General features: G+C 46.3%; 1 protein-coding gene across 4 annotated transcripts in view; it reads right to left on the bottom strand.

The window, feature by feature from the left end:
- Positions 1–12,911, bottom strand: part of Eipr1 (EARP complex and GARP complex interacting protein 1) — a 104,750-nt gene that overhangs the window by 17,703 nt on the left and 74,136 nt on the right. For 3 of the 4 annotated variants that reach the window (XM_048804889.1, XM_048804890.1, XM_048804888.1), the window contains one exon: positions 57–156. In XM_048804889.1, the coding sequence (XP_048660846.1) occupies positions 57–156 (100 nt within the window). Of the gene's footprint in view, positions 1–56; positions 157–1,057; positions 1,219–12,911 lie in introns of those variants that run through there. The other variant, XM_048804891.1, reaches the window with a different exon arrangement.

Below are 12,911 nucleotides of genomic sequence, written 5' to 3'. Positions count from 1 at the left end.
TGGCCTCTAGTCACTTGCAGACCCAGCGCCCAGGGAAGCCCCCCGCGCTGCCTTACCACAGCCTGCCTGGAGCTCTCCTGCAGGTCCCACAGCAGCAGCTGGTTGTCGGCCAGGGAGATGACCTTCTTCCCATCTCCCATCGGCTCCCAGGTGACACTGGAAGGAGAGGAACCATGTTAATGTGGACCCTGGAGACACGGGACCTGTGGCTCAGAGATTCCACTCACATCCTTCACACTCTGGCAGCCCCACGCAGCCCAGTCACTGGAAGTCACCATCCGATGCCCCCTGTGGTCTCACTTCAGTGGACTGAACGTGTGCTTCATGCTGAAGCCCTGACCCCCAGAGTGTGACGGTATTTGGAGAGGGGGCCCTTAGGAGGCAGTCAGGTTAGATGAGGCCATGAGGGTTGGACACTCATGAGGAGATCAGAGTCCTTTTAAGGACAGATACCAGAGATTTCACCTCATCTCTCCCTGCCATGGAGGACAAAGCAAGACAGCACCCTCTGCAAATCAGGAAGACAGTCCTGCCAAGAACTTGACGGGGCAGCCCGAGCTGGCCCTCCAGAATCTAGAACCATGAGAGGCAACCATCTGGGTGCCCACAGCAGTTAAGCCAACTCGAGCCCACCAGTGTCCACCAGTGGCTAAGGAGTCGAGGTCAGGGTCCAACCATGCTGGTGGGCAGCATTGTGAGGAGCCACGAGGAGAAGCTGTTATGGACAGGGTGCCCGCGATTTTGTAGGCAGAGGCAAAGTCCCAGGGGACAGGAGGCAGAGCTGAGCGCTGAGTGGACAGGGAACCACAGCCTGCCCAGGCCCAGGCCTGCGCTGCCTGGGGAGCGGAGTCCTTCCTCCACGTCTGAGCAGGCAGAGCTGGTTTCCCAGGCACAGCAGGCACGCCCACCGTAGCCAGCACAAGGCACATGTGAATAGTTCGCAAGGGGCCCCAAATCCTATCTCTGTGGTGAAAGCCATAAAGAGATAGAAAAAAATCTCAATTCAGTCACAAACGTAGGTTTCTGTCTTCCTGGAAGAAATCCTTAAAGAGCTCACAAGAAAAATAGTTTCATTCCATGCAGTCTGAGCTGAGGCGATGTTCTCTCATCAAGGGCACACGCCTCGATGGGCTGGGGCGCCCCAGGAGCAGCCTTCTGCGGTCACGGAGCCAGCGGATGCCGGTGGAGCTCCCTGCTCCTCAGCACAACACCGTCCACAGCTGAGGAGCACAGGCCCAGGCTGGGAGGAACCTCCGCACAGCAGGCACAGTGCCCCGCAGCTCTCCCAGCAACGGGAACGCCCCACAGTGGAGGGAGCTGAAGCACCGCCCAGGAAGGACGGGGAGGACCCGGCTGATAACGCGTTCCTGCTCGGGTAGGTGCTGGGGGCTGGATCTGAAGGGGTTCCTCCACGCAGAGAGCAAGGGCAACGCAGCCTGGGGAAGGAGGATGGAGGGCACAGCCCTGCCCTGGGCACGGTAATGCGTGGCCCCCTTGACCCCTTCCACGCAGCTGGGCGATGAAGCCGGCCTGACTGACCATCCCTGGCCACAGCTTGTACCTCAGGTATATCCCTGTCCACATGGACTGGGGCGACAAAGGCAAGACCACAACCTAGACTTCGTCACCAGAGCCTGGGAGCTGGAGCACCCCAGCCAGGCCAAGGTGCCGAGAGGGAAGAGCCAAGCCACCTGCCGCCCAGTGCCCAACAGGGAGACAGCTGAAGCTCAGTCCCGCCACCCTCCCACAGACCAGCTAGCTTCAGGACACCCCGACCCAGGATGCCTGCTTTGGTGCACAGTTGATCAAGGCTTCCCCGCCCACTTAAAGCTGCTGGAGCAGACAGTTGATCTGCATTCCTGCCATGACAGTAACACGTGGGGCATGGGGCACTTCACCAAGACCTGCTGGGGAGCTCCAAGAGCTCGGAAGGCCAGGTGGGAGTGGGGCGGCTGTGGGAGCTGGCGCAGACCTGGAAGAGCCAGCAATGCTGGGTGAGGACTACGTTAGGGTCAGCCTCCAAAATGGGAGCCCAGGCCTCCAGCACTGCTGCCAACCAGTGCCCAGCCCCAGCCCAGAGGTCCCTGTGGCCCTGTTGCACCCACAGTGACCCAGCTTCTAAGTCCAGAGGAAACAGATGAAGGGAGCAAGAGGAGTAGGGTGGGTTCCAACACAGGCGGGGGACACGCAAGCTACACAGCTGCCTGCTGGAGGAGGGGCTGGCGTGAAGGGAGCAAGAGAAAGCACCGTCCTGGGGCCACGGGCACTGCCCCCAGCCTGGACCACAGCACCTCGGGCAAGGCCAGGGATCTGGCGGACCCTCAGCAAGCTCCAGGTGAAAAGTACTAAACGCCAAAACATATTTTAGAAAAGTTTCCAACTAAGTGGTTACTTTTTAAAGTTGGATATTTAATTTTAGCAAACCTCAGTGACTAAGAAAACTCAGAGCAACCCTACACAACTATATTTTGTCAAATTACAATTTAAAAATAAAAAATTTGAGCCAACAACCCAGCCCACCACGTGGAGGAGCGGGCAGAGTGACTGTGGGGAGGAGGAGGAGAGTGACCACGCTGCAGCCCCCCATCTACCAGCACATGGCTCTCCTGGCTACTTCCATCTAGAGACAACAGCCAAGACCCGGGAAACCATCACCAAGTCCCTGCAGGCCTGCCTACACCAGGGCTATCCCTGCTAGCCCACTTCTCTTGATTCCTCTCTCACTCTTCCTGTGATCCTACACCTCTACATTCCCACTCCTACCGCATGAACCCCACATCCTACCACCCACCCCCCGCCTTTGTCCACCATTATAAACTAGAGACCCTTATGCAAGCCTGCTATTTATATTGTAGATATTAATTGAACACATAATTTCTGTTTATTGTGACAAAACTGTGTCTAAATAGGAGCTACTTGGTTTAAGGCTGCATATTGTTTGCATTGGGTGCTGTAAATATTGATCTCCTCCTTAAAGTCGAGGTATTAGTAACCTGCAAGGACAGAACAAGATTACAGGGTATAAACTGAAATACCTTGGATCCCCACTGCTAGGGAGGAAGACTCATAGACAACATGAAGACACAAGGGAAGAAAGTGCCCAAACCAACCAAGGTGCTACAGCAATAGAATCCATATGAAATGACAGAGAAGAGTTCACAATACACATAATTCACATGATCTGTGAAGCAAAGAATGATATGAGAGAGAAAATGCAGGCAACAATTGATCACTCCGACAAAGAGATAAGAGAGCAAATGCAGGTAGTAAGATTACTTCAGGAAAAAAGTAATAGATTCTGAAAAACAAAACAAAATAACAAAAAGAAAAAAAAAAACCAAATGGAAATCCTTGAAATGAAGAAAACAATAAAGCAAATTAAAAATTCAATAAATAAAAAGCATCACCAACAGACTAGATTACTTGGAAGACAGAACCTCAGACAATGAAGACAAAATATATAATCTTGAAAATAAAGTTGACCATACAATGAAGATGGTAAGAAACTACGAACAGAATTTCCAAGAATTATTGGATAATGTGAAAAGAACAAATATAAGAATTATCGGGATAGAGGAAGGCACAGAAATTCAAACCAAAGGAATGTACAATCTTTTCAATAAAATAATATCAGAAAATTTCTCAAACGTGAAGAATGAATTGGAAAATCAAATACTAGAGGCTTACAGGATACCAAATATGCAAAATTACAACAGATCTACACCAAGGCACATTATGATAAAAAGGCCCAGCCTACAGAAAAAGCATAGAATACTAAAATCTGCAAGAGAAAAGTTTCAGATTACATATAGGGGGAAACCAATTCAGATCTCAGCAGATTTTTCAACCCAGACCCTCAAAGCCAGGAGATCCTGGAACAACACATACCAAGCTCTGAAAGAAAATGGAGGTCAACCAAGACTCTTATACCCAGCAAAATTAAGCTTCAGAGTTGATGACAAAATAAAAACCTTCCATGGTAAATAAAAGTTAAAAGAATTTATAACGAGAAAACCTGCACTACAGAACATTCTTGGCAAATATTCCATGAGGAGGAAATAAAAAACAACAATAAAAACCAGCAAAGGGAGGACCTACACTAAAGGAAAAAACAATCAAAGGAGAAACCAAGTTAAAAAACCAAAAAAAAAAATCAAAATGACTGGGAACATAAACCATATTTCAATAATAACCCTGAAAGTTAATGGCCTAAATTCATCTATCGAAAGACGTAGACTGACAGATTGGATTAAAATAAAGAGACCCATCAAGATGCTACCCTCAAAGAGACTCTTCTCAGAGTAAGAGACACCCACAGACTGAAGGTGAAAGGATGGAAAACCATAATACCACTCACATGGACCAGGGAAACAAGAGGGGTTCCCATCCTCATGTTAGGCAAAGTGGGCTTCACACCAAAGAAAGTCAGAGGGATAAAGAAGGACATTTCCTTAAGGGACTCATACTTCAACAAGACATAGCAATCATGAATATTCATGCCCCAAACAATGGAGCATCTACGTTCATCAAACTTAGTCTTCTCAATTTCAAGAATCAAATAGACCACAACACAATAATAACTGGTTGACTTTAACATACCTCTCTCACCACTGGAAAGATCTTCCAAACAAAAACTATAAAACTCAATAATACAATCAATAATTTAGACTTAACAGACATATATAGAACACTCCATCCATCAACAAGCAAATACACTTTCTTCTCAGCAGCACATGGATCCTTCTCTAAAACAGACCATATGTTATGTCACAAAGCAATTCTTAGCAAACACAAAAAATAGAGATACTACCCTGCATTCTATAAGACCGTAATGGAATGAAATTAGAAATAAATGACAAAATAAATAGCAGAAGCTACTCCCACCCCTGGAGACTAAGCACTATACTACTGAATGACGCATGGATAACAGAAGACATCAAGGAGGAGGAAAGAAGTTCTTGGAGGTAAACAGAACTCCAATACAGAGGGTCTGGGACCCTCTGAAGGCAGTGCTAGGAGGAAAGTTCATTGCATTGAGGTCATTCATAAAAGGAATAAATGGTCAACGAATAAATGACCTGACATTACAGCAAAGCCCTACAGAAAGAACACCAAACACAGCAGAAGACAGAAAATAATTAAAATCAGGGCTGAAATCAATAAAATTGAAACAAACTGCTGACAAAACTAAAAGCTGGTTCTTCAAAAAATAAATAAAATTGATAAACCCTTAGCCACTCTAACAAAAAGGAGAGAGAAAATTCAAATGACTAAAATTCATGATGAAAAAAGGAAATATCATGACAGACACTACTGAAATACAGAAGATAATAAGACACTCTTTTGAAAATTTATACTCTAGTAAAATGGAGAATCCAGAAAATACTGACAAATTTCTCGAGGTATATGGTCTGCCCAAACTGAATCAGGAGAACAAACACAATTTAAACAAATCAGTTTCAAGTAAGGAAACAGAAGACGTCACCAAAAGCCTACCAACCAAGTTAAAAGCCTGGGACCAGACAAATTCTCAGCCAAGTTCTACAAGACAGTTGGAGAAGAATGAATACTAATACTCCTCAAATTGTTCCATGAAATAGAAAAGGAGGGAAACCTTCCAAACTCATGAAGCTAGTATCACCCTGATACCAAAACCTGACAAAGAGACATCAAAGAAAGAAAACATCAGAACAATATCCCTGATGAATATAGACGCAAAAATTCTCAATAAAATTCTGGCAAATCGCAAAAACGTATTAAAAAGAAAGTGCACTATGATCAAGTGGGGTTCATCCCAGGGAGGCAAGGTTGATTCAACAAACAGAAATCAATAAATATAATACATCACATCAACAGACTTAAAGACAAGAATCATATGATCACCTCAATAGATGCAGAAAAAGCATTTGAAAAAATACAACACAACTTCATGTTCAAAACACTAGAAAAACTAGGGATAGTAGGAACATACCTCAACATTGTAAAAGCTATATATGCTAAACCCAAGGCCAACATCATTCTAAATGGAGAAAAACTGAAAGCATTCCCTCTAAAAAACTGAAACAAGACAAGGATGTCCTCTTTCACCACTTCTATTCAACACAGTCCTTGAAACTCTAGCCAGAGCAATTAGACAGAAGAAAGACATTAAAGGGATACAAATAGGCAAAGAAGAACTCAAACTATCACTATTTGCTGATGACATAATTCTATATCTAGAAGATCCAAAAAATTCAACCAGAAAACTTCTACAACTAATGAATGAATTCAGCAAAGTAGCAGGATATAAAATCCACAGCCATAAATCAAATGCATTCCTACACATCGCGATGAATCCACTGAAGAGAAATTAGGAAAAATACCCCATTCACAATAGCCTCAAAATAAATAAATAAATAAATAAAATACCTGCGAATCAATCTAACAAAAGAGGTGAAAGACCTCTGCAATGAAAACTACAGAACACTAAAGAAAGAAATTGAAGAAGACCTTAGAAGATGGTCTTGGAAATGCAAGACCATGCTCTTGGATATGCAGAATTAATATTGTCAAAATAGCCATACTAACAAAAACATTATACAGATTTAATGCAATTCCTATTAAAATCCCAATGACATTCTTCATAGAAATAGAATAATCAATTATGAAATTCATTTGGAAAAATAAGAGACTCAGACTAACCAAAGAAATCCTCAGCAAGAAGACTGAAGCAGGAGGCATCACAATACCAGACCTCAAACTATACTACAGAGCTATAGCAAAAAAAACAGCATGGTACTGGCACCAAAACAGACATGTAGAGCAGTGGTACAGGATAGAAGACACAGAGACAAACCACATGTATGTAGTTAGCTCATTCTAGACAAAGGCGCCAAAAACATACATGGAAGAAAAGATCCCTATTCAACAAATGGTGCTGAGGAAACTGTAAATCCACGTGTAGCAAAACAAAATTAAATCTCTACCACTCATCTTCACAAAAACCAACTCCAAGTGGATCAAAGACTCAGACACTAGAACAGAGACCCTGCGCCTAATAGAAGAAAAAGTAGACCCAAATCTTTATCATGACATGATGGCTTAAGACCTGACTTCCTGAACAAGACTTGAAGCACAAGAAGTAAAATCAAGAATCAATAAATGGGATAGCATCAAACTAAAAAGCTTCTTCTCAGCAAACAATCAATAATGTGATGAGAGCCCTACAGAGTGAGAGAAAAATCTTCACCACATGCACCTCAGATAGAGCACTAATCTCCAAGACATATTAAAAACTCAAAAAATGCCAGGCGCGGTACTACAAGCCTGTGATCCCATCGGCTTGGGAGTCTAAGACAGGAGAATTGTGAAATCAAAGCCATCCTCAGCAACTGCGAGGCGCTAAGCAACACACTGAGACCCTGTCTCTAAATAAAATACAAAATATGGCTGGGGATGTGGCTCAGTGGTTGAGTACCCCCAAGTTCAATCCCCAGTAACCTCCCCCCAAAAAAAACTTAATATCACAAAAAAAACCATTAATCCAATCAATAAATGGGCTAAGGAACTGAATAGACACTTCTCAGAAGAAAAACAATTGATCAACAAACAAAAAAAAATGTTATTTCTAGCAATTAAAGAAATGCAAATTGAAACTATGCTAAGATTTCATCTCACTCCAGTCAGAATCGAGAAGAAGCAATAATGAATGTTGGCAAGGATGTGGGGAAAAGGCACACTCATCCGTTGATGGTGGGACTGCAAACTGCATCTAATCTGGACAGCAGTATGGAAATACCTCAGAAAACTTGGAATGGAACCACTTCTCAGTTAATAACCAAAGGACTGAAAAATCAGCATTGTTCACAGAAACTCACAACATTCATAGCAATTCACGATTGCTAAACTGTGGAAGCAACAGATGAGTGGATAAAGAAAATGTGGTACATATACACAACGGAATGTTACTCAGCCTTAAAAAAAGAATGAAATTATGGCATTTGCAGGTAAATGGATGGAGTTGGAGACTATCATGCCCTAAGTGAAGTAAGCCAATCCCCAAAAGCAAAAGCTGATGTTTTCTCTGATAAGTGGATGCTGATCCATAGTAGGGTGGGAAATAGGGAAGAATGAAAGAAGTTTGGTTTATGTAAAGGGGAGGGAGTGGAGGTGGGGCTGTGAGGATGGGAAGGACAGTAGAATGAGACGGACATCATCACCCTATATACATGTATGACTGCACTACTGGAGTGACTCTGCACCATGCACAGCCAGAGGAATGAGAAGTTGTGTTGCATTTGTGTATGTCAAAATGCATCCTACTGTCGTGTACAGCTAGTGAGAATTAAAAAAAATAAAAAATTCAAAAAGGGAAACCTTTCAGATTTCAGATAGCTAAGTTTTAAATATAGTCACTTTCCAAAAACTTGAGTTAGCCTCATGTGAAGCACTACAAATAGGTTGATGCTACATCCTTCTTCAGATCAAGGGGTCTCCAAGGGACTCTGGGAAGGACACAGGGCCACAAGTTAACAGAATCTCATGGCAGATATTCAGGCACTGGGCACCAGGAACAGGCTCCCCTCAGCACGTCACAGAGCTCCAGCTGGAGCACAGGCTCCCAGGCCCCACTGTGCACCCAGGAGGTGCAGTTTGTCTGCCAAGAACTCCAACCAGGCAGCGGGAGGTTCTCCCACTCCAGGGCTCCTCTGAGCACCCCTGGACCAGCGAGTCAGGTGTGGGGGCAACATGGCAGCACAAGGAGGAGGGATGTCCCTGAAGGTACGTCGCATAGGAGCATCTCCAGGGAGTGCAGCGTGGGCACGTGCTGGCCCTGTGGGCCACGGAGCACTCACAGTGTGTCAGCCGGGCACACATGCACACAGGATGGACCCAGCATGGTCCGAGCACTTGTGGTGAGTCACCTGTACACCAAGGCATGGCCTGGTGCATCCCTGAGCATCTTTAGTCGAGCCCCAGACTGCTCGGGGACATGCTGAGGCATCTATTTCCTGTCCTAGGGAGTTGATGGTCAGTGCCAAGTGCCCTGAACACTTGTCTCCCAAATCCCCCAGTTCTGCTGAGCAAGACGTGCACCCCACGAACACCAACTCCAAAGCCACAGTCAAAACCAGGGCACACACTCGTACTCCACCTGACCCACAGTGCGGGGCACCGTGAAGAGCGACGTGCCTTCAGGGACATCCCTCCTCCTGCAAACAGCCATGGCAACAGCACCTCTTCCCAAGAGACTATGGGGACCTGGGTCTAGGAGGTTCCAGGAACGGCACTGTGCACTGACCTACTCCTGTCTCACCCACAGGTCTGGGTCCGCCGGTGTGTGGGCAAGGCAGACTTCTCTGAGAAGCAGCTCACACTTTCAGTAGCATTATCATAAGAAAAGATTCAGTGAATTTCAAGTGGCTGTAGAAGTAACTTTTTATATCTAAAAAGGAAAGATATGGCTTAACTTGAAAAGAAGCAAAACGAACTTACAGAGCACAGGTGGAGTCCACTTGCTTTAGAAAACAGACTGGTTTCCTGTTCTGGCCGTGAAAGCTTGAAGACATGCTTCGTCGAGTGGACACAGTCTACTGCCACTTATGTGCACGAGGTCACACTGAATACAAAAGGCTCTAAGGATGGCTGCTACGAACCAGGAAAGGGGAGGATGCGCTTGCTGGGAGTCATGTGAACTCCAAGTCTGGTCCTGAAGACTCACACGCCAGACAGACTGCAGCCCAGGGCTGCTGCACAGGTGCATGTGGCCTGGAAGAGACCAGTAAGATCTATTCCTGTTAAAGGTTCACACAACCTCAACACAGGTGAGGGTGGTGGTTTCTAAAAATAGTCACTGCTGGGAGCCATTAGCCAAGTAGGTATGACAATTTCCTTGCCAGCGTACCCCATGTTGCTGACATTTTGCAGTGACATTGAATGTAGTTGACCTTGCTCAAGGACCAGGGCGGATTAGGGTGTTCCTGGTTTAACATAATCGGGTTTAGGGCGTTCCCAGTTTAGGTTCCAGGTTTAAGGTTTAAGATTATTCCTGCTGGGAATAGGGCGTATCCTGCTGCCTAAGTTCCCCTTGAGTTCTCACGGATTCAGACAGTATATTTTGGGAGACAGAAGCCCAGTGAAGGTGAATTTGGGAGAGAACGTGGATTTGGGCAGAGAACGTGGATTTCCCCAGAACGTGTTTGTATACGGCTGGTGTGAGTTCGGGAATAAAGAGTTGCTGTTTGAATCTACAAGCTGTGTGGTGGCTCGTGATTTTGTGCCCAGCCAGACTGTGGCAAGTCACGAGGCCTGTACATTCACAGAGTGGTCACAAGAAACCCCTCAGCAGCCACGGCTCTCCGGGTCCACCACAGACCCCTCGTGGAGAAACCTCAAGGCAAACAAGGGAGGGTCGGGAGAGAAAGCTCACAAGAACATGCACCCAGTACAGGAGTCTCCTACAGGCCTTCATGACCGGACGGGCAAGGCCAGCACTCCTGCAGGCCCAGGACCCAGGCTGGGACAAGCAGGTCACCTACAGGAGAAGAGTGAGCGTGCACATGAGGGAGACGGGCTCCAGGAGGCAGCAGCTTCCCACTCTTCCCACTCTTCGGGCAGCAAGGAAGTGGGCTGCCACTCCACTTCCCTGATGGGGTGTCCTGCTTCACAGCCAACGCAAGACTGTCCCGTGTCCTCAGTGGTAGCTGCACTGCCCTTCATGCCGGTCACCTCTCAGTTCTTTACAAGCACTGACCACGCAAGCACCCAGCAGTCTCTGGGGCAGAAAGCACCTTACAAATATGTGCTGAAGAGGACTGAGGAGACTTCGTTATTCTCCTCTAGAGCGTGTCCAGCACACTGTAAATGCTCAAAGAATAAAACTGAAAGAGATTCTATTCATCAGCACAACTCAGTCAAGATCTAAGGGACTTTGTTCAGGAGGCTGAGGCAGGAAGACTGCAAGTTCAAGGCCAGACTCAGCAACTTAGCAAGACCCTAAGCAAATCAGTGAGACCCAGTCTCAAAAATAAAAGAACTGCAGATATACAGTAGTAAAGCACCCTGGGTTCAATACCCAGCATCCAAAAAAAAAAAAAAAAATCAGTGCATTCCAGAGGGTTTGCTGCTCAGGACCAAGTGGCTTGTACAAAGAGGTGGGCTGAGGTGGCGACTCCCAGGGAAGGATGCAGTCAGACAGGTGGAGCACACGGGAGGCCCAGGACCTGGGCCTCTGTTGACTCTGCTCCCCTCCTCCATATCACCCACTCCTGTGACCTGCATGACAGCTTCCCGATAGTGAAGTCCAGCCTGGACACTCCCTTCATGTTTGCCCACTTGCATCTTTGACTAGATGTCCAGTTTTCACCATGAACTCCAAACGTCCACACAGAGGGCCTGGCGGCCTCCCACCCTGACTGCAGTGATACTGTCTTAGACCAAGGCTCCTGGGTCGCTTAGTGCGTGTCTCTCGTCCTTAAACACGACAGGCAAAACAAAGAACGCTGGTTGAATTCTATTTTTTCATGGCTGATTTGTCACCTTTGATCCAATCTAACCTGACAAATTGGCCATGACACTGTCACTTTGTTCCATACCTTGGCTGCTGTGAAGAGTTGTGCGGCGGATGTGGTGCTGCAGTATCTCTGTTTCCTAAGCTTGCACATTCAGAGTGCAACTGCTGGTGAGCACAGATGTACTTGTAACTTTTTGAGGAAGCTTCAAATTGCTCTTGCCTGCACTGTGCAAGGCCTGCTCCTTCACCTCTTGCCAGCACTTCTTGATATGGCCATCCCAGCAGCGTGACGAGGTGCTCCTGTGGCTGGCTCTGCATTTCCTCACAACTAGCCAGCAGATTTCATGTATCTGTTGCTCATTTGCGTATCTACTTTGAAAAAAATATCTTTTTCAGGTCCTTTGCCCATTTTTTATTTCAAAATATTTCTGTTTGTTCTAAAATATTTTAACCCAGCTGCCTCGTTTGCTCTGGAGTCCTGTAAGCTCCTCCTACTGCTGGATTGTGGGCCACCGACCAGGTCAATGCGGACAGCGAGCCGTGCTCTCCATGCTCAGGGGGCCTCTGCGTTTGGCTGGCTGCTCCCTGTGCTAAGCAGGAACTTTCCAACTGCACGCGACCCCCCTTGCTTGCTCTTGCTCGTGTTGCCTGTGCTTCTGTGTCTCAACCAAGACGTGATCACCTGGACCAACTGAGAGGCTTTGGGGTGTTACACCTAACTTGTAGATCCATTTTGAGTTCGTTTCTGTGCATAGTTGTCCAAGATGCCCTTTCTCAAGTGGACACCCAGTGTCCCCTGTGCTGTGGTGCAGAGATCACCCTTCCCTCCTTGTACGTTGCTGGCACCTTGCACAAAGGACGTTTCACCACGTGGGGTCTACGTGCCAGGCTTCCTGCCGTGTCTCCTGATCTGTGTGTCTGTCTTTGACACCAGCCACCCTGCCCTGCCTGCCGCAGCTTTCCAGTGCCAGTGGAGGCCAGGAAACAGGGTGCCTCCAGCTCTGCCCTCCGCTCTCAAGACGGCCTCAGTTCCTTCAGCTCCGTTGGAAGCTCACATGAATTTTAAGACGTCTTTCTCTTTCTTTGAAAAATGTCTTTGGAATTTTGATACAAATTATACTGAATCTGTAGAGCATTCTAGGCAGCACGGACATTTTAATGGTGTTAATTCTTCCAGTTCATAAACACTGGTCATCCCTCCTTTGTGTGCTTTCTCCAGTGCCTTTCATCAGTGTTCTATATTTTTCAGGGTACAGACCTTTCACATCCTTGGTAAAATTTAATTCCTAAAAATTTTATTCTTTTTGATGTTGTTATAAATGGGACAGCCTTTTAAATTTCTTTTGGTGCCACTGTATGTGTGCAACTAATTTTTAAATGTTGGTTTTGCATCCTACAACTGATATCACAGAGGTACAAA

The sequence above is a fragment of the Marmota marmota genome, unplaced genomic scaffold, assembly GCF_001458135.2.
Source record: "Marmota marmota marmota unplaced genomic scaffold, marMar, whole genome shotgun sequence".
Classification (NCBI taxonomy): Eukaryota; Metazoa; Chordata; class Mammalia; order Rodentia; family Sciuridae; genus Marmota; species Marmota marmota.
Note: the sequence above shows the minus strand (reverse complement) of the source record. Positions and strands in the feature narration are given on the sequence as shown.